This window comes from Mixophyes fleayi, chromosome 2, assembly GCF_038048845.1.
Source record: "Mixophyes fleayi isolate aMixFle1 chromosome 2, aMixFle1.hap1, whole genome shotgun sequence".
NCBI lineage: Eukaryota > Metazoa > Chordata > Amphibia > Anura > Limnodynastidae > Mixophyes > Mixophyes fleayi.
The window spans coordinates 150,160,115-150,182,929 of record NC_134403.1 but is presented as its reverse complement, the minus strand read 5'-3'; the positions used below and the strand labels follow the sequence as shown (position 1 = coordinate 150,182,929).

The window sequence follows — 22,815 nt, the reverse complement described above, 5'->3', positions numbered from 1 at the left end:
ATATTTATGTATTAGTCAGTAAACATGAATTTTAAAGCTGTGACTTTTTAGATGTGTATGTGTGACCTATATTTTTCAGAGATGAAAGGAATCTTTGTAAGAAAAGAAATTCAAGGAATTCAAAGGAATGTTCTAATCTGTTCATTTGTCCAGCAGAAAACTAAGACCCTCATGACATGAAATTCACTCATTTCAACACCTCGTTTCTTTTTTGATACTGAACATTTCATGATGTCCTACATTTACTTATTTGCTGATTACACAGTGCATATTGTGCAAAGAAGAAAAAGATTTAATCAATTTACTGAATTAAATCTAAATATATCATTAAATCTAAATTTATTTCAGCAGCTCGTTCATATAAGGGGTTTACTCTTCTTCACTTATTTTTAACCAAAACAACACAATTTAGAACAACGCTAAGGATTCCTCCTTTTAACAACTAGTATATGGCAGAAAGTACTACACAAAGTATTGGCTATATGGTTGATTTATTAAAACACCATCCCCAATCAATATTTCAAAACTAAAAAGCATTAAAATAACATGATAAAAACACTTCCATGAAGATGACCACCTAAGAGCCTGAACAAGCCATCAGTATAGTAACTAATAAGAATACATATCTACAAATCCCCAAAAAGTCAAAAAACTTATTAGGAACTAATCCAAATGTTAACAAGAAACAAAAAAAAAATGTATATGTTTTATCTCAGGAGTTCATTCAAACTGTAATAGGATCCCTGAGTCAGAGTACTATAAGGCTATCTCTGGTGCTGCTGGCATATTCCACTTTATCAAACTTTAATCCTCAAGCAGGAAAATACTTTTGAGTTTAAAAACTCGATCCACAGGGTTCACAGAAACATGCACTAATTAATAAGCTCAGTGGCTCCAGCAATCCCTTTTGCAGGCGTGTTTTGTCACCCACTGTGACTTTTTCTATGTGTGTGTATTTCCTGGTTCTCTAATTAGAACCCAGCCTTCTACAGTAATTAGTTTGGCGCTGTGATCACCATTGATATCAACATTAAGTTTAACTATGTTACAAAACAATACATAAATTACACATTGAAGCCAATAATTTGTTACATTATTTATATACAACTTTAATGCACTGAAACAAATCCCTTTTAGCTGCGTTAATGCTTTCTCACCATTATTACTTAATGAAAAAGGTATTGCATTGCTTCTATGTTTTACTAACTTGTGTAATAAAATATCATAATTGCTTCTTTCACTTCTCATTTTTCATCAGTCACATTAATCTTGTTAATCTAGATTAAAATGACATGGAAAGATATTTTAAACCACCATAAATATTTGTTCAGTCTAATTTATCCCATGCTTCTTTCTGCTTTATAGCACTGCAATCAGATTCTTTCACATAGTTACCTCAACACATCATCAGTATCACAGTTTCAATCATAGTGTGTACTTTGCCCCAGTTTGCACGGGAGAAAGTTGAGCTGTCAGTATAAGCTCTCCTCCGGGTTGGCACAGGACTCTTGTTGTGAGGTATGGAGGAAGGAATCATACAGCATGGGAAGAACACTCCGTTAAATGATCTCTGTTGGGTAAATGGAGTCACAGAGGAGCCCAACTTCTTCCATCTTTTTACATAGTGCAAAAGGCATTGTGCACTAAGCAAATAAAATGCCAAGTAACAAGCTATATATTATTATTAAAAAAAAAAAAAAAAGACAGGAACATATTCTCTTAACTTGGATTGGCCCAAATATCTTTCTATTCTGGCAAAAATTAGTTTTAGCTTTTTTTTTCAGATCCTTGGAACTCTTAACTGGGCAATAAAAAGAGGTGGATTGCCTCTCTATGATACCAGGGCATATCTGAATAAATAATCACGGTAAGGTGGCAGAACACAGGCCTATAAAAGGCTGTTTCTTCACCATACATGAACACCATGTTTGCTTACTGTGGAGGAGCAACCCCTTGCTCCTGTATAATATGGGGCTACTATGACGAGGAGCCTACAGGACTACTATGACGAGGAGCCTACGGGACTACTATGACGAGGAGCCTACGGGACTACTATGATGACAGTATATGATGATATAATATTAAAACAGGAGGATATATCTATATTGGGACAGCAAATCTATATCGGGAGCAAACTGTATATAGTGGAACAACTGTAATGTTTACACTGGAGAAACAAAGACTGATAGATGCATACGGGAATATAAGATGATTTAAGTATTTTCATGATGAATTGCTCACAAAATACATTACTGCTCCCATATATGTATCTTGATCCCAATATACCTTGCTTAATACAATATTACTGCTCATATAAATATAGGAATAGTAATCGGCCTTATTATCTGCCACACTACTATACTTAAATAGTAAATTCAGATATTAGGTCATGACACCGTGGCCTAGTGGTTAGCATTTCTGCCTCTGGGGTCATGAGTTCGATTCACAATCATGGCCTTATCTGTGTGGAGTTTGTATGTCCTCCCCATGTTTTTGTGGGTTTCCTCCCACTCTCCAAAAACACACTGTTCGGTTAATTGGCTGCTGGCAAAATTAACACTAGTCTGAGTGTGTTAGGGAATTAAGACTGTAAGCGCCAATGGGTCAAGGATAGATGTGAATGGCAAATATTGTCTGTACAGCGCTGCAGAATTGATGGCGCTATATAAACGATGATGATGATGATGATGATGACAATATTAACACATCAGTGTCAATGTTTTACTTGTAATGAATTCCTCACATATCCTGCCATCTACCACTCCTATTAAAATGCTCTAGACACTGCTAAACAAACATACTTCCAATCTTTCATCTCTGTTCATGCTACTAACCAAAACACCTTTTTAATACATTTAAATCTGTTCTCAACCTTCCCTCCCCAAAACACTCAGACTACCATCAGTGCCCAAGATCTTACTTCAAGGACAAGATTGATAAGATCCAACTTGAAATTGTATCATCTACCTAGACAAACAACCAGTTCAATTCCTTCCCTCTCTTCTTTTGATCCCACAAATGAAGATGAAGTATCTACTCTATTCTTATCTTCCTACTCCCTGTCCTCTTGATCTTATACCCGCACAAATCATTAAATTCCTGTCTCCCGTGCTCTTCCCAACCTTAACTAAAATCTGTAATTTCTCTGTCTACTGTTATCTTTCATTATTCAAGCACGCAGTGATTACTCCTATTTCTGAAAAAAAAAAGAAGATTCGAAACCAAACGCTCGCTCAAATTATCCCCCCATCTATCAGCTCCCCTGCTCCTCCGAGATTTGCCTCACACAACCTTGTGGACCCTCTTCAAATCAGGCTTTTGTTCCCAACACTAGACAGAGATGATTTGACCATTGGTAAATCTAAAGGCCATTCTAATTCTCCTAGATATGTCTGCTGCATTTCACACTGTTGACTACTCTCTTTTAATAAAAACAATATAATTTCTAGGTCTTCAGGGCACTGTCCTATCCTGGTTCTTATTCTACCTACTTCTCCTGGAAAACTAATAAGCTCTTTAGGATTTCAGAATCATCTCTATGGCATTGAATAGTCAAATTTATCTATCCTCTTCGGATTCCTCACCATCTTTGTTGGCTCGAGTTACTGACTGTCTTCCTGCTATTTTATATTGGATGTTCTCCTGCCAACTCAAACTTTAAAAAACAGAGCTAATAATATTCCTACCAGCCAACAGCAGTTACCTACCTGACATTTCTATTTCTGTTGACAACATAACACTAAATCCTACCTCACAAGCTCACAGCCTACATAGGTGTGAGCCTTGACTCAGAACTATCCTTTGCTTCCCACATCCAATCTAAATCCCGTTACTATACATCTCACATAACACAATGCAAAATCTTAATTCACACACATTGTCTCACCACTACAATATATGTATGTAGAAGGCTTGATTGATTTTTCTTACAAATTGTTCTTCCAAAGGAAATCATCTCTGTCAGTCCCTACATTGGTTGCCTGTTTTTACCGAATCGAACATAAAATTCTTCTACTAACATACACAGCCATCAACAAATCTACACCAACATACATCTCCTCACTTGTCTCAAAATATCTCCCAACTAGACACCTCTGTTCTGCACAAGATCTGCGTCTCTTACCCACATGACAAAAATACCTTTATTGAAACCTAGATAGTATTTAGCCATGACTGTATGTTAAAACAGTTTGATTATTTGATTCTATGCACTGAAATTTCCCATCAATTCATATGTACTACACTCTTTATGAACCAAGTAGACAAATACAGCAACTGCATTTGGGAAAGTGAGAAACACATACTACTAAAGCTAAAGCTAAACAATGAAAGTACACAGTTCCTCCTTTCAGCACACAAATAAACTATGAAGAACCATTACCATTCCAGAATCAGGGCTCTCAGTTCCCGTCTGATGAAAAGTGGACATCAAGGCTTCTGCATTTGTTGACAGCTTCTCCTTCTCATTTCCACCTTCCACAATTTGATTAACCATTATGTTCATATTTCCGAAACCTTCTTTACCAAACACCTGTTCAGAAGGACATATCTATGTTACAAAGATGTAAAATGTCTCAGCTAATTTAGTTTTCTGGTAGTTATGAAAAAGGTAAAACTATCTTGGCTATGCCGAATTACAAAATTGTCACATTTACAAGATAAGTATTTAAATTACTAGAAAGTATTGGCTACTTTAGTTACAGGCCTGGATTTCCTGTTGTTAACCAAGGCTCAATTTATTTAACTTAAAGTTGCCAGAAGATTAAAGACTGTGAAGGAGCACTAGCATCTTAATTTACAATGGAAAGGTAAAAACAGAACCTAGCACTAACCAATTTTAAAATATGCCAATGTAGTAAAATGTATTGCCTGGCACCTTGGGGATGTTACCATACATTGCTTAAGAAGAAATCATAAAAAAACAAAAACAAAAAACAACAACATGACAAATGGATTTTTGTTAGTAAAGGCAAAGTACATATTTTTTCCCCACAACGGCTTTGTGACTGAGCATAATTTTATTTTTATTACTATGAGCTTATAAAGTACTGTGTGCTAGTCAATTATTATGGAGCGTATGTGAATTATTCATTATGGTTACACACTACCATATCTCTGTTTCTCATGGACACTGTGCTGGTGTTGACTTGTTCATGCCTGAGGAGTAAACCATTAACTAGACTCTCTCGGTCTTTCAGCTCAATAAACTGGAAAGCCATCTGTTGCCTTATGCTGATAATGATGGGATTGGGTAGAAGGTTGGTGTCCTCCATCTTCTCCACACTTACTACCTATAATAACAGAAACATGGGCACACAATGTAACAGGATATTTGCGAATACAAACAAAAAGCAACAAGGGTGCATGGAATGGGCTGTTAAACTTCTATTTGTTGCAGGCACTGTCACAGAAATAATTTATCTACACATGTTTATATAAATATATTTCTTTATCAGTCCATTAGAAACATCATATAGGAAAGATTTAAAAATGTTTTAGTGTGCCTTTAATTGGGACATCCTAATAAATCAAGCATAAAAATGGCATAGGTGGTTCTAAAGATAAACATATTTAAAATCCTACCTCTTTGAGTGGTATGATAACATTACATACTCCATCTTCTTTACTGGCAAAACACAAATAGCTGTCAGAAGCATATATCCTGCCAGGTGTGTGACACCGGTTGAAGGGTGTCCAAAGGGAACAATCCACAACATCATACAACTTCTCTTTTCTTGGAAGCTTGAACATGGCCCGAAAAAACTCTTTCTGTGCCCTTGCTTCGAGATCCCTTTAAAAAAGAAAATAATATTTTTTTCCCCTACAAATGTTAACATGTGGAATTTATGCAATGTAATTACTGCCTTCAATATAGTACATTTTTCCCTGGACCTCCTCTAATGTTAACTGGATACAGTTTGTGCTGCTTCCCTTGTAGCAAATAGTGTACCAAACCACATATATGGTTAATGCAAAAATTAAAGACAAAATCCAGCTTGGAAATTATATCAAGAAAAAAAATCTGGCCTGGATCAAAAATGCCATACACTGTACCTTCTGGTACAGAATGAAGATAGATGCCAAATTATTTTTGCTTTATTTAAAAAAACAACAACCCCAAAACAAACCCTAAACAAAATCTATAAATATTTATATGTAAAATAGATAGCGGACTATAATAGGGGCATTCAGGGCTTTAGCCCGGGTCCAGACCACAGAGGTCCACTTTAAAAGCGTTCATTTAAGATTACGGTGAACATTTATTTGTTATCCCAAATAACTTCTTCCCTTGAATGCAAAATACTTGAAGCATGCTGTATATATGTGGCTGGAGCCATGCCCACACCTTGATGCTGCCTATCCAAATGTTGGGAGGTATGATTTAATTATCGCAAAGAAATGTTATATGTAAACCAGCGTGCTGCATACCATTTTTGCTTTGTGTAGATATCACAAAAAGGCTTTACTGCAGTATACACCAGAAAAAGAATCCATATGTACTATAATGGCTTTTTTGTGCTGAACCGATAATCCTATCAATTTACCAGAAAATAGTGACATCATTGAGGCATGAGCCACATGCAATGCTTTGTGTCTCAGAGATGCCACTAGTCCTTATTGAACGATTACATGGCCTTCTCTTCAATATTGGTAAAGTTGACAAAATAGCTACCTTCATTGCTTGTAGGAGACTGATGCACATGACAAATTATATATTGTAGAAGAGAAAGAAATATTGGTGTGTTAAACATGAATAGCATCTGTCTAAAGAGATTTAGATAAAGAGATAGATAAGAAAAATCTAGTTATAGTATTATAATTTTAAATTAAAGTTCCTGTAAGAACAGCAGTGTATTACAGTACAGTACACCTAGCATATCTCATAACACTTGTGCAGTGTATACTCCTGCCCAGTCTCCTCTCTAAACTTTTGGGTGCAGCACCTTGCTTGGTTGGTTGCTAAGAATATGAGATTGTGAGAGATGCCAGAAATGTACTCCATACAATTGTACGGATGACACATCAAGAATGTGCTCTGCTCATACATTTCAGAAAATCTAAGAAGATAAGCTGGGACAACACAATCATCACAAAGTCTGTTGATCTATAAAAAGACTGGAATCGCAGCAAGACTTGGTGAAACGACAACATAAAAAGTTTGCCAAGTAATAGTTGCAGAACTGACTGTGTGATGTTTATAGTGTGCACTTCTCATCAGGAAATGTCTGTGAAAGCAGAAGTCCTGTGTGTATAGCAACAATATTTCTTACAGTGAAGATTCTGTTGCAATGTTCAGAATACACACAGCAGTTATGGACAATGTGATTCAACAGCATAAAAAGGGGTCTAAACTGTGACTCCATTAAGGGGGCATATGTGATATATTTTGTCACTCTGTCACTCACTTAGTTTAGCATTGCTGACTTTTGTAGCTCGGGCTGCAGGTATATTTCCAACCCAAGGTGCTACCCATGTAGCGTTTGTAGGTTCTCTCACATAACAGAGGCAAAATCAGGACATAGTAAGCCCCGCCCGACCTGCCGACTTGACCGAAACTCCTCCCACTTTCATTGGCTAGAACTGATGTGCCAGAATGAAAAAAAGTTTATGTCCATTGCTGCAGATATGTTGATGCCAAGTAAATTAAAAAAGGAAAAAACTAAAGCCTATACTATATAAGTATAACTTGAGATTATACAAAGACAGTTAAAGGTCTTCTTTTTAATTGTTTTCTGTCTTTTAAATTTTTGCATTAACCCTATATGTGGTTTGGTACACTATTTGCTACAAATATAATGCCTGATCCAAGTCTGGCTGCAACTTTCACATAAGTTGCATATGAAAAACAGAGCACAGAACTTGTGCATAGTTCCGACTGTGTTCAAATCCAAGTGGATCTCAAGATATGTTTAAAATTTCAATCTGGGAGTAAGCAAGCTCTGCCTACACAGCACTTGCCGTACGTAGACACACAATAGACTGCAGTATTTGCACAAGCATATGTACAATAAAAGGTCACATTAGAACGCGTACAAAATTGTTTTTGAACATGAAATAAAATAGCTACTGTTATCAGCATAATCATACATATACACACACACACATATATATATATATATATATATATATATATATATATATATATATATATGTGTAAGCCTAGCGGCGTGTGTTAGTGTGTGTGTGTGGAAAAAACTATTTTCCCAGAAAGGGCTCATCCAATTGACCTGAAATTTGGTATACTGACATTATTTGACCAAAAAATTATAATAGTGAAGTCAGTTAACTTCCATCATCCCCCCTCCCCCCCGTGGGAGGGGTAGTAAAGGCTAAATTTACCAGGCTCAAACTCTTGACCGTGTGGGTCTTTATTTACCAGAGCCTGTGTTTGGTCATGGACAATTGTATGTTGCATTTTCACGAGTACGGAGAAGCAGTGATGTGAAAGTGCAGGTTATGAATACTGCCCTTCAAGGAAGACTGATTGAGCACAGCGATAAGGTGTTTAGCAGAAATGTTGTGTATCGAGAGGTTTTAGAACAGTAAGACGATGGAGATTAAGGATGTGGCGATGAAGATGAAGTATGAGATGATGGAGAAGAATGATGAGGTGGTGACATGTGGACAAAACCACGTTAAAAAGGGCGCTTACGTCGGGAAGTAACGCTTTTCCCCTGAGGAGGCCTGGCCTAGCCCCAAATGCATGACAAGAACCTTTTTAACACCTTAAGTAGCTTGATTTGACTAGAATGCATGAGTATCATGCACGGGTTAACATATATATATATATATATATATATATATATATATATATATATATATATATATATATATATATTTATTTGTTGTTTGTTTTTTGTGTTTAAACACACTATTTATATAAAGATGCTTTTATTGTGTACTGTAAATACACTGTTATAGTCTATCTTACTTACATACAGGTGTGCGGTGCTAGCTCATGGCAATAGAGTAGTTTTTAAATCAAAGATTATGCAGTAACAGTCATCACTATCAGTTGGCATTTACACCAGCTCTGTAGTGAGTGCAAATGATATAGTTGAAAACAAGTGCACTTATGAGAAACACAGGACTTCAAAATCGGCCACACCTGCGTCTGAATGCCCTTAGTGTACATTAGCTAAGTTATTCTGTCCCTTCCTTCCCCTGTTCCACCTGGAATTTACGTTCAGACATGAATTGCATGCAATTGTATTAATTGGCGTAAGGTCTGTTTCTGAGCATGTGCAAAACAGATTTGCTATGCGAATGGACATACATACGAACATTATTCAGATCCGTAGTGTGTTACTTGACAGGCACTTTATATTATAGTCTAACATGTATTAAAAGATTCCAAGTGCCTGCTCTCCAGCACAGGAAGTGTTAAAGATACACACACTACGTTACAGACTGGAAAACATTAGAACAATGCTGTTGCACCACATCAAACTTCACTAATGGACTTTAATCCATTTGGAAGCCATGACCTAGATGTATCATGTAATATCAGTCTGAGATTAAAGGGAAAAAAAAGCTCAGAGGATAGAAAGTCAATAAGCAGCAGGATGCCTATTAGCCATAATTATACTGTACTCTTAAGTTGTGCTTGATAAATATATTTAATGACTAATAAAGATTGATTCGTTAAATATTTATGTGTGTGTACATTTTTAGATTACTGGAAGTGCCAGAGACAGACTGAACAACAGACAGGAGAAGGCAAAATCTCTCAATAACAAGGACAATAAGATAATTGATTAGTTGTAAATTGACCACATTACAACAAAATGTATTTGTTCCAAAATGAAGTTTCAAAGTATGTATGAAAGATGCACAGTGGACAATACTAATAAAAAGAACCATCACTGACAATTTGAGAGACCTTTAAATGTATATACACAATATCCATAGACACACAGTGTTCTCCTCAGAAAATCTTGCCAGCCGGGTGGCATTAAGAAGTATCCAGGTGGGGGCAGTTGCAGTACTTTGCAATAATATTGAAAAATATTAACACACTGCTGGCTGTAGTGCTCACATACACACACATATACATACATCCACAATCCAAGACGCAGGTGCACTCTTTCAACACTAAGGGCCAGATTTACTAAACTACGGGTTTGAAAAAGTGGAGATGCTGCCCATAGCAACCAATCAGATTCTATCTATCATTTGTTTAGTACATTTAACAAAATGACCACTAGAATCTGATTTGTTGCTATAGGCAACGTCCCCACTTTCTCAAACCCGCAGCTTAGTAAATCTAGCCCTAAGACTATATTCATACATCATCAAAGAGAGATGCATGTTAAACTCTGCAGTAATATAAACTCAATAATACTACTAGAATAAACATGAGGTTCTTTGTGCACGTGATCAAATTGGGGATGCCCATCTACCACTTCAAGGTGACCTTTCAGTCACAGCAGTGTTAGTAACAAGTCATTTTGTAGAAGGGTGAAGTTCGATACAGTCTTCGACTGCAGCTTTTACTCCTCCATTCTGCAGAATAACTATTCTGCAGCGTATATTTGTAAATTCTTATATTCATTAATTAAAGCACATAAATATAGCCGAGATTACAATTCATTCAGCTTTGAGGTATGGATAAGAGTGGGAGTAATGATAGGGAGAGGACTAGCACAGCAAAGCATTGCAATGGTAATAAACACAGCATGACTGGAGTTTAACACACACATATATATATACACACATACATACACACGGATGCATTCCTGTCTAAAAGTGTAATTTGGTGTACATATACTTTTATTTTATTTTTTAATGTTTTAAGATATAGGTGTTTTAGAAGTTTATATACTTATTCATAATTGCTTTATTTCTTTTCCAACCATTTCTCTGAGTTTTTTTAAAAAAAACTTTAAACACATATTGATTTTTCTTAAAATATAAAACCTAATATATTCCTGTATCCTTTTAATATTTATTTTTAAAATAGTCTTTTTACAATTTCTTTAAGAGCACGTGTATACATGCCTTAATCACTGCAGGGGTTAAATGAATTAAAATTAATTAACCTCTGAGGAAGACTAGTTGTAGTGTGAAACTAGTTAAGTAGCCAGTTAACTTGTTGCTCTGCCCTGGATGTTTAAACTGTTAAAATAAAAGTTTAGCTGTGTTTGAAAAAAACAGTGTTACAGGTGGTGTCTAGAACAGACATGAGTGTGGCCATTCTGCTTGCTATATATTGTGATCCAACCACTATTTAAAACAATTGGGATAGCTGCAGAAGTGCTTCCTGTTGAACGTCTGCAATGATATATTTGTGGATGCCAAAAGACCAATCTATCACCCATCAGTACTGACCATATGGGAAATGGTTTTCTAGTTTGGGGGCAGGTTCACTCCCTCGTTTTTACCCTCTCTGTTTAAATGTGCATCCTTCTCAATGCAGAAGATATTGTCAAAATATGGAACACACTGTCACAGGCTCATGTCTCGTTATGTCATGACACAGAACAAAAAAGATATAGGAGTTTCATTCAGAAAGAAGTCAAATTTGGCCAGAGAAACACGCAGCCAAAAACAGAATAGGGCAATACTTTATATAACAGTTTTGAAAACTCCAGTCACCTCTACTAATGAATGCACAAATAGCCTGACAACTCCAAATCCAGCCACTGGTTGGTCAGCTTGGCGTGTGTGTGGGCACCTAAAGTTTAACAAAGATTCATCTTATTATGAGATAGAATTGCAGAGCTGCTCCGAAGAGAAGACTGAATGCAGTGGAATCTTTCCAGTAACCAATCTCAATAATCTTTTCCCCTGGTTTATGAGCTTGCACTTAATCATCTTTCGCATATGTTCATACATGGTCCTGGTGAATGGCAGAGGTTTACTTTGTAGATACATGTGGGTCCTCCCACATTATGGATAAAATTAAGCAGTACTACTAGGTATTGTTGTAAAACACAACTTACCTCTTGGTGATTTGTGTGGGTTGTTGCAAATTTGGGTCTAAATCAAAGACTTCATTGTCCAGCAGCCTTCTAATTGTCACATCTGCAAGCTGTTCCATTATCTGGAACACCTCATTGATATCGAGGAACATAGAGAATTCACGCTCCTTCCCATGCGTATGGACCATGATGATATCTGCCATAAGAACATTGGATGCCCGTTCAAGTTTCTGAACATCCACCCAGGGGATCACAAGTTTCACTAAAAAGAAATGTGTTATGATTAGTGCCAACCAACTATTGGTTCTAGGTGACCAAGTGCTATTTGCAATTCAAATTTACCACTACAATATCTTATATTTTTAAAGAGTTACAGGGGGGAATTCAATTAGCCACAAAGTGTCTCTGGGCCGTCCACGAGACACTTTGCAGCTGAGATTTGACAGAAATCTCCAGTCATTTCTCCTTGCACCGAAAAATGCGCGGAGATTTCTACCGAAATTGTCGGCAATTGAATTGCCCCCACAGTGTAGGAAAGGATTTAAATATATCTAAAAGTAAAACAAAAATCAACACAATTGACACTTTTTTACTGTGAAAGTACAAATAGATTCTTGTTGTCATCTACTGTATAGCTAACATATGCAGAAAAAGTTTTGGGTAATAAATGATAAGCCACATGTGGAAAGAAATAAACACCCAAAGCAGTTCTTCCCTTCAGTAACTGGCATACAATCCATGATGAGATTATCAAGTACAATATACACAAATATACTAAACAGGTGTTCAATTACATTACCATATACAAATATATTACCTATTACGTTCACATGATTATTAATGCTTTCTGAAAAAAGGCATTCATATGATGCCATAAGTAATAAAAGGATTTTACTTAACAAATAGATCAACTTTCTCACAACCTCTATGTCAAATGCATCGCCCTCCGCCACCTGCTATTTAATGTCTCAAAACAGCTTCCTTGAATTTCATCAATGAATACACTCACATTACTGGTGTAGTTATGAGTAGAAAATTAAAATGTATAGGTTATAACACAAATAAAAAGGTGTTGAATTTATGTATATTTGATATTTTGGCACACAAGTTTACAAGTGCATTCAAACCAGTTTTTAACCGGTATTTTAAAACATGCATATGTGAGATAACCGGAAGTTATTTTCTGAAGCACGAGGAAATACATATTGATTTTTCCAATGAGCTCGAATAGAGATAAATTTAAGTTTTCAGCTGTAGTGATGCACAAAGCACAGATAAAGAAGAACATTTAATAACACACGGGAATGTAAACACATGTAAAAATGCAAATATGTTATCTAGATGAAGGCAGCTTCCAAAAACAAAGAAACTTACCCAAACAATTAAAGCCCTTAAAAATGCTGCTGCGCTGGGGCCCAATGAGTTTACTAGGCCATATTACGCAAAAATTTTATCTATTCATGCTCCATCCCGCCCTCTGCGTTCGGCCAATGACCGTCGCCTCTCTTCACCCCTGGTCACCTTCTCCCATGCTCGCATCCAAGACTTCTCCCGTGCCGCCCCCCTCCACTGGAACCAGCTCCCCCGCTCCATCAGAACTTCACCCAACTTGTCCAGCTTCAAACGGGCCTTAAAAACCCACCTCTTCCTTATAGCCTTCCAGTCCCCCTCTTAACTGCCCTCCTTCCAGTCTCCCACCTACCTCCCTCCTCGTCGCTCTCCTCTCCCCCCTCTCCGTCCTTGCCTCCGCTCTCCCCCTTTCCTCCTCCTACCCTTGCGTCTCTGTCCGTCCTACCCTCCCCTTAGATTGTACGCTCCTTCGAGCAGGGCCTCCTCTCCTCCTGTTCTCCACCACCTTAACTCTGCTCTCCGGCTCCTTGTCTCTTCCGTGAGGCCCTTCTACCCCTCTCTCTACCCCCGGGGCCTCTCACCTTTCATCTAGCTGTACTTTGAGCTTCCGAGTTACTGTGCTTTTTGTTAACTGTTCCGTGCTGTCTCACCCTGTACCGTGTTGCTGTCTGTCCGTGTACGGCGCTACGGATACCTAGTGGCGCCCTATAAATAAATACTAATAATAATAATACTCTGACTACTTTGTTGCTGGAGCTACATAATTCAATTTTGAAAGGCAAAAAGCTTGAAGGGACCACTACCAGGGCAAATATTATAGAAATACCAAAAGAAAGTCGTGAGTCCAAACTATGTGCTAGTTATAAGGCCAATATCCCTCTTAAATATTGGTCTTAAATTGTTCACCAAGACCCTGGCAAACAGACTAGACACGGTTTATGACCTCGCTTATGCACCAAGAACAAGTCACATTTATCTAGGACGCCAAGCATTAGAAATTACTCATAAAAGCTCTTGACCTAATCAACCTTGTGTACAAAGAGCAGCCCCTGCCCTGGTAATGGCCCTCAACGCAAACAATGTCCCTGTATACAATATATACTGTGCTACACTGTAATACCATGGTTATGGTATTCACAAATGCTTTTCTTCTTGCACATCATTAAGAAAAGCAAAAGTAGGTGCTTAATAGTAAGCAACTATAAGAAAAGCCAAGTGCCACTACTTACAGCAGTTATTAATAATAAATACACCAGCTGCCAAGGTGTGCAACAACCCATATATTGCATGGGTAAGGGCTGGTCCTCAAACACAAGTTCTCACTTTATGCAGACAATTTTCTACTTATGGTCACAAAGCACCATACATCCCTATCTTCAAAATGCAAGGTATGTACGTTGTATGCAGAACTCTCCAACCAACAAACTCTGATATAACAGAAATTCCTCCATTTAACTTGTGTTACAGAAGTGTTCCAGCAGTAGTTCTAACGTTTGATGGCAACCACACAAAAATAAATACCTTGGTGTCCTCTTGACAAAAACTTATGGCTATCCCAATGAGGAAAGCTATTAAGTTTTTGAAACCATAATTTATTTATTTTTTGGACTGGGACAAATTATATTTGTCTTGGAAAGGCAGAATTGCAGCAGTCAAAAAGAAAATCCTGTCAAGACTTTTATGCTAGATTCAGACGCTTCCAATTCAGAAGCCCTCACACTCTTCCAAAGATTTACAAAAGAGCACAACCAGGTTTGCATGGCCGGGTAGATCCAGAGTTTGCATACAAATTCACCAGAGGCATCCTACAGATGGCGGCTAGGACTCTTCTCTACACACACACACAAAGGTGCAGTATGAATGGTCCCAGATCTAATTCCCGGGTCATCAGACCCAGGTCTTTTGGTGGGGTAATTCCGGGTCTGCCCTGGGAAGCCAGCACTATGAATGGTGTGACCCAGGTTTTTCAACCCGGGCCTCACCAGACACAATGGTAAAGTAAAAAAAAAACAAAAAATACAAACCAACAACATCACAAGAGGAGCCAATCAGAGCTCCTCTTGTGATGTTGCCATGGAGACCCCAGGCAGACCCGTGTTCAGTATGAACGCGGTCTACCCAGGATTTTGACTCCGGGGGAGCCTCTGCCCCCTGGCAATATCCCGGGTTCATATACCCGGGATATTGCCTGGGTGGCAGTATGAAAGCGGTATTAATGACTCCTCCTACATGCACACCAAGACATACACTGAGACTCATTAGTCACATACTGCAACCTCCAAGTACCCAATAGTAATCAACGGGAAGAAGAGCGAACTACCACCACTTCCAGCAGTTATTAAAAAAAATAATCTAGCAGACACATCACCGTGATTGCACAACCAGTATCATCCAAGATTGCCCAATAAATTTAGCAGCTTGGACAACATAATTTTCAATTTAACTTGAAAATGTAAAGCATTGCTTGTAACGATATACCCCCTCCCTTGTCTCCCCCTCCCTTTTTCGTTTCTGTCTCCCAACCCACTTCTTATTGAAAATACACAATATTTTCCTTGATTACCATCTACAGTATTGTGAGCCTCTACATGTATATACTTCCTTAGTTCAATCACCAAGACATTAACTGCTGTGGCTACCTCTTCTTTTACTGATGGCTTCGGTGTTGATAAAGAGGACCAGTAAGCAGAAAGCATTGAAATGGAACATTAATCACCCCTTAACTGCCCTCCAACCCCCCAAAAAAATATATACCTTTTACTATGAAATACAGACATGAAAGGAACATTTACATTTAAGTTTAGGTGCACACAGGTTTATTTGTATATAGTTTCATTTGGGAGTGTGGGGGCGCCCAGGGGTTACAGTCTGTTATCCCAAATATATTTGTGCTATAGCGTGTGCAAAAACACATTTTAATATTTATCATTATTTGCCATTTGGTATGTTCAGTATATTTTGGACAGAGCAAACACACATGGGTGGTTATGTCTGAATTAGGGAAACATTTATATGTTATAACCAGTTAAATTCTTCTTTTCCTACTGCACAGACTGCCATTTGTCATACTTTTGGTTGTGCAAGACATTTTGCTTGATCTTAAGAGTACTTTGAACCTCTCTGAACTACAACGCGAATAAGCGCTCACTTTCAACTATAAAAGGGCTCTGTTTTATTGGCTAGATTTTACAGTGTTTGTTTAAATTAAATGTGTATTTGTGTGTTAGCCTTCTTGTTACCAGATGCAGTCCCATAAAAACTAAGGGGGCTGTATAACATATACTATCCTGGCATCAATAGTCCTCCTCATCTTCTGCCTTGCCCTGCTAAAAGGCCTACAGGGTGGCCTTGTTCCTGGGCTTGTCAAGCAGCAAAACAGACTGTTGTCCTGCATCTGCACCTTTTCTACAGTGAATAAAGCATATCTGGCTTATGGATAACATGATAGCCCTAAGTGATGGAGCTAAACAGAAATGGATAGAAATCTGGGAGTTATAACTAGGCAGGAGAAATGCTCATGCCCTTAGCCAGATTTTACAGGCATTTGGATCCTATTTTCTTAATAGCCATCCCTACTCTACTTTTCCTCACAGTTTTGGGTTAAAATGTTCAGACATTTTGTTGTATTAGTTGTAACAGTGTCTTATTTTTAATTGCAATATGTTGTTTTTACTTTAGCATTATAATCACCTTATCATAAGCAGAAGGAAAAAACACCACCTCAAACATAACTGAGATTAGTAAGGACAATGTGCCTGCTGGTCCTTACATGTCCTCATAATCTAATGTTACATGACTACTGCATAGTTTCTAGGACCAAACTAAATGAAAAACAGGTTCTACTGCTTCCAGAACAAGAGATGCTAAACAGGACACTCTGCTAATTATGGGAGAGGCCTCAAAAGACGTCTGTCTTCTTAGATCTTTGTATAAATAAGTGCTTCTGTATAGAATCTGTGATCTTAAGCAGCTGACAGGGTAACAGCATATAAAGAGAGCTTGTAACCTCCAAAATGCTACGCAGGCTCGGCACAGCTTGGCTCTTTCCTCTCCTTGTGGCAGTGGAAGCACCATCATGGTCTGTCAGCAGTTAGACTATAGAACGACATCACTAACTTTCATAAATAATAAAAATAAGAAAGTATCCAAAATCTACTAAACAGGACATTCCAGTGCTTGTATTAATTTCCTGAATAATGTAACAGAATATTCACGTTAAAAAGCAGAATTTTGAAACATTATTGGTGACTTACGTTCTTTTCCCAGAAAGAAGGAGTAGAAACAAAGGTGGTTGATGCTCAGGTACAACCAACCCTGCCGTGGCACTCGGCCCTTCCAACAGCAGCAAGAATAAAAGGTTACCAGCTTCTCGGCCTCTGGAAAGTTGAATCTGCTTTCAAACTTTACCAACCCCTCACGGAATTTTTCAGGATCCTCCTCTTGCTCTGCCAGCTTACTGCTTGATTCTTCTGCTATAAGCCCCTGCGTGATAAGTACCAGAGGTTTTGCTTTAAAAGGGTGGTTTGCCTCTTAATTGTCCAACTAGCACAATTCAGGGAGCACACCCTCTTCATGATCAATGGACAAATGCAGCAAAAAAAAGGGTAATGAGATTACATTTGTGGTTTTGCGGATACACTGGTGAATGGGGGATGGTAGTAACAGAATACATGACATATCAAGGTCCAACCTACTATCACTTTCAGACCACTCCTACATTCATTTCCACTCAAGTTTTTCTTCTAAATACTACTAATTTTAGCTTAATTTAGGTTTAATGTATTACTTGTCCGTTTGTGTGCTCAAAGTTTTTTTTGTTTTTTTTTATTACATTGGTCAAAGTGCAAGAACATGCCCTCTGTGGCCGTCCACGTCCCAGCAGGGTACGCTGAGACTTGGAGAGCCACAGGTTGGCCAGGCCTGCACTACGTAGATACACATAGAATAATAGTTGTTAGCGCTTGTCCTTTCTAGTACACATCTGAATATATCTAGCACAACAGAAAATGAGGTATTCGTTCAGAATTTGGTCAAAACATTTAAGCTCGCTACAAGTGCTCGTTAACCACCACATGAGAAACGCAACTGGATATGCGGTTTTAGCCTGAAGCAGTAGCAGACCAAACACTGAATTGTACAGAGGTTTGTTTAACGTACTGAAATATCCAAACATTCATACAACAGCAATGATTTCTGAACAGAATTATTGTAAATTAAAAAAAAAAAATCAATCCAATTGTTTCACAGGTTGTAAGTGGTAGAAGTTTCGGGGAGTTTAATTGCCCATTTTCTCTTTATTGGTTTCTGGTTGTCCTGTTTTTCACTTAACTGTTCACATATTAGTTGTATGAACAACCTGTCCATGCATTAATATGTGAGCAATTAGAAGAAAAACAATTGTTTGGAACAAACTAATTTATATGAATGTGGCTATATGCATGACTACAAATGTCACATTAGAATTATCATTATACCTTACCTTTATTTTTCCTTTGACAAAGCTAGCTATGTCTTCTTTGTTGTCAAACACTGACAAAGTGTGAACCAAGTTCTGTTCCAGCCATTCCCAGTGCTGAGTGATCTCTTCCATAGTAGCTCCTGGTAAAATAAAAGGCAGGCTGGATTCCATTTTTCTGCACAAGAGCCACAGATAATGGGTTGCTTTTGAAATTTTTTTACTTCCAGCCACTTCAAAGCAAAAATAAGCTTAAAGCTAAGGCAACGTAAACCGGGTGGATTAAATGTCACAGAAACCTTCCAAAAGTACAATGTTACCTACTGAACACCTTCACTATACAAAAATACCATCACCTGCTGGGGTGACCAAAACAATTACATAATAAAATGTATTTGTATACTCCCCAAATAATATTGAAGTCTATAATACATTTTAGGATATATCTGGCTATGGAAGCAGTTAACTGTTATTATAGCTTCTAAATAATAAAGAATTAAGGACAAGGTGGCCTTGTTCTCCTGTTGGAAAACGTCAAGTGTAGAAGTCATGCCACTTAGCAAGATTGGTGGGATTTGAACAAATGTTTTCCAGCATTACAAGGACAATAAGGAGTACAGATAGACTTCACCGTATTAAAACAGCTAGATTACAATGTCAGTGAGGAGCTTAAGAAGTTCCCAAACCTGTCCATGCTTATCTTATTAAATCCAACCAAACATAAGTGTGCATCAAATATCTGATACATACATGTTAGCCATCTGCATTGTTTTGAGTTTTACCCAGTACTAACACATGCTTTCTTGACCAAGCTACTAACTCTATTCTACTTCTGTTTTTTATTGTAGACTATCTTCAGAAGAATAGAGAACTCAACATAAAAAAGGTATTTACATCTGTTTTTCCCAGAAATACAACCAGTTGGCTAAGGATTTATCAAAACAGGAAATGAACAGAAACAATCTCAGCAATTTTAAATTAAAAACACTGAAGTGCTAATATCCTCCTGGATAATTAGAGTAATGTTTTGTACAGGTATTCTGTTTAAACTGGTTTGTTTCTATAATACGTAATAACCCATTGTACCTCATATTTATCCTTTTTTCAGGCCAGCCAGTGGTGAAGCCTACATGATCACATGGTCAGTGCACATAAAATGATACAAGCATTATAAAGAAGGAAATTTCTCAAGGGTACATGGGGTGTATGCCAAATCCTATTCTGGATGTGTAGGCATAGCCAGAAGATCAGAGTTGTTAAGCAGGTTCAGGCACTTGATGTACAGAGAGGTCTGCAGTCTTACACAGGAGAGCAGCTACTGTTTCAGAAGCTAAGGCTCAGTGGCTGCATTGCCAAGGTCCACAAAATCCATACCTCCTACACCAGCTTGTTTAAAAGACAGGGCAGAGATAGAGAAATGACAATTCTTAGCTGGTCAAACATTAAATGTCAAACTGGCACATTGTGCCTCTGTGTGTTTACAGTTCATATTTCAATGCATATAATATGCTGCCATTACATGCACAGAACTTGCCAATGCTAGTGAGCAAGGAATTCAATGTTTATACCGACTGCTTTATGCAAGCAAATAGGAAATGTAAACACTGAGTTAAACAGACAAACACAAAAATACTGTGTGCCACTAGCCTAAAGAGGATGGTGTTCCACAATATGAACTTAATAAAACCTGACAAATTTGGTACTCTATATCTCTCAGTCTGTACAAAGTTATTAAACAGTATATTATGCAATTATTTGCCTGAAGTTTAACATACATGCCATATAAGAAACAAAAATTAATGTCCTACAGAATCTATTTCTGAAAGAACCAAACACACACATTTAAGCTTTTTTATTTTATTTTATTTTAAAGCAAAAGTTGAACCCAACAGTTCAGTGGTCCAGAAGCTGAAGTTGTGGGTCAATTGGAAATAGCAAAGCCCCTTCATATTGACAGATACATCCCTGACCGTACCTGTGTGTGCACCAACTTGTACAGATCATTTCTATAAACCAGGAGATGATGCAGGCAGTCAGGCGGGCATGTGTTTGTCCATGAAACATTTAGATATGTTGCACTAATTAGCACTTAAGTATTTCGTATATCTAGCACACATGATGAGATTGTTATTGGATGAAATACTAGCAATGTAACTGCAGACCTTATATAGTACAGCTGGTGGACACCTTACAAATTTATCTTGGCTTATCACTTTGCCAAGCTATATATATATGTCATGTCACTGTGTTCTATCAAGATTTCCATGTATAACCACAAGATCTAATAGAGATACTATGTTATCCCTTGTAGCCTCACCTCTTTTTCCCCAGGTGTATACAGCATTTCATACAGTGTCAGGAACAATAATATAATTAGTTTATTATATATGTGGCAAATGCCCCTTTTGTGAGTGCTGTTACTGAAGGTCCAAGTAATATGGGCTGACTCTATATCAGACTCTCTTGTTCAGATGACATGTGAAGCCAAGTTTGTTGTTATCTCCTTTTCCTACTATTATTCAGCAGCACCTCATTCTAATCAATGGCATATATATGGCTTCCCTAGTACCATGGACTGACCAGTAATACCCGTTCATTACAATAAACTTAGGGGTAAATAAAACGCAAGTTCTGAGTGCCTATGTTAGTAAATGGTGTAATTAGCGGTGAATCACTGCATACATCACTGTTATTTATGGGTTACCTTAACATCCATGGTCATGCAGGCAAAGAGCATGCTGTGGATGCTGGTTCTGAAACTCACCAATTGCTAGGGCCCAGTATACCTCTGACTCACCACAAGCGATGCTTGAATAAACCTGAGATCCAGGGACCTGAAGTAGTATCCGAAATGGGGCAACTCGGGCACTGGAATCCAGTACAGCATCCAGGGCACCCACCAGGCGACCTGTAAAAAAACAAAAAACAAGCAAAGGTAATGGTTTATCAAGAATCGCCTCAAGAGTTTTGGGATAAACTCTTCACAGTTAATAATAATATGCAACAGAGATAAAAACAAGACACAAAAAGTCAACATTTTTTTTTTTAATTGACCAGTTGATAATAAAAAAAGGATTTGAAATGTATGGTTATTAACCTTTCTGCCTCATTTGGGTGGAAAACGAAGTACATATTAATGTTGCCTGCACCCTTTCTACTTGCAAGATGAAGATTTCAGCAGGCATGTATAAATTCACTTTGAAAAGATAAATACTAAGTTGCTAGTTGCTGATGTTTTAAACCGTTTTATTTAAAGTGGTGTAATTGTATTGCGACATCCACAAACTGTTGCTGGATTTATCATTTATGTGGCACAAATAGGAAAAAGTATCTAACATGGCAAGGCAAATTTCAGTGTTTGAAAGGTTCCTCTGCAGTTGCTATAAAAAGTTAATGACTGTTGCGATTTGTCCTAAAAACATACAATAAAGATAAAAACACATTATGTCAGAAATCAGCAACAACTATATCTAAAGATGCAAAGTCAGAAAAAAGAAATATTTCTTTAATAACACAACTAAGCTGTCTGAGTACAACTTGCTGCCTCTCGAAATGACAAAGGACAAACTGAATATTTCACATACTTCAGTAGTAAGTGGGAAGAACAATTTGCTGACAAAAAAAATCCAAACTTTGTCTTACACCTCTGTAAATGTATCCAAGACTACATACATACTGACATTAAGGCAAGTTAAGTAAAAGTTAAGTAAAAGTGAAACTACAAAACATTGAGACTGCATTTTGTTTTAATGTTTCCTGTTCTGTTTCAGTGTCCCTGACGCGCATTCAATACCCATTCAACTTCATGGAAAAACATTTTAAAGCAAAATGAGATTTGGTTTTGTGACAGATTGAACACATTTGTAAATGCATACAAAACGCAGACATAAATGTGCACACGTTCCGCTCTATTCCCTATATACAATGGCAGGCACACAAAACCCAGTGTTGAGTTAGCCCTTAAGTGCTGGTGAGAAGCTGATCGGTTTCAGGGGTTGTCCATACTGCACAGGGAAAATAGATGAAAATACATGAAAACTTGCATGCCCTTTACTGATGCATTTTTAAACACCCTTTCTCTGGGCT

At 37.6% G+C, this 22,815-nt stretch overlaps 1 protein-coding gene across 6 annotated transcripts in view; it reads right to left on the bottom strand.

Annotated features, from left to right (window-relative positions):
* The window catches only part of TBC1D8 (TBC1 domain family member 8), an 86,262-nt gene that overhangs the window by 33,018 nt on the left and 30,429 nt on the right, over positions 1 to 22,815 (bottom strand). For 5 of the 6 annotated variants that reach the window (XM_075200237.1, XM_075200235.1, XM_075200232.1 and 2 more), the window contains exons 3-9: positions 21,494 to 21,637; positions 18,754 to 18,872; positions 17,528 to 17,756; positions 11,946 to 12,186; positions 5,584 to 5,791; positions 5,109 to 5,291; positions 4,382 to 4,531 (exon numbers count right to left, since the gene is read on the bottom strand). In XM_075200237.1, the coding sequence (XP_075056338.1) occupies positions 4,382 to 4,531; positions 5,109 to 5,291; positions 5,584 to 5,791; positions 11,946 to 12,186; positions 17,528 to 17,756; positions 18,754 to 18,872; positions 21,494 to 21,637 (1,274 nt within the window). The remainder of the gene's footprint in view (positions 1 to 4,381; positions 4,532 to 5,108; positions 5,292 to 5,583; positions 5,792 to 11,945; positions 12,187 to 17,527; positions 17,757 to 18,753; positions 18,873 to 21,493; positions 21,638 to 22,815) is intronic. The other variant, XM_075200236.1, reaches the window with a different exon arrangement.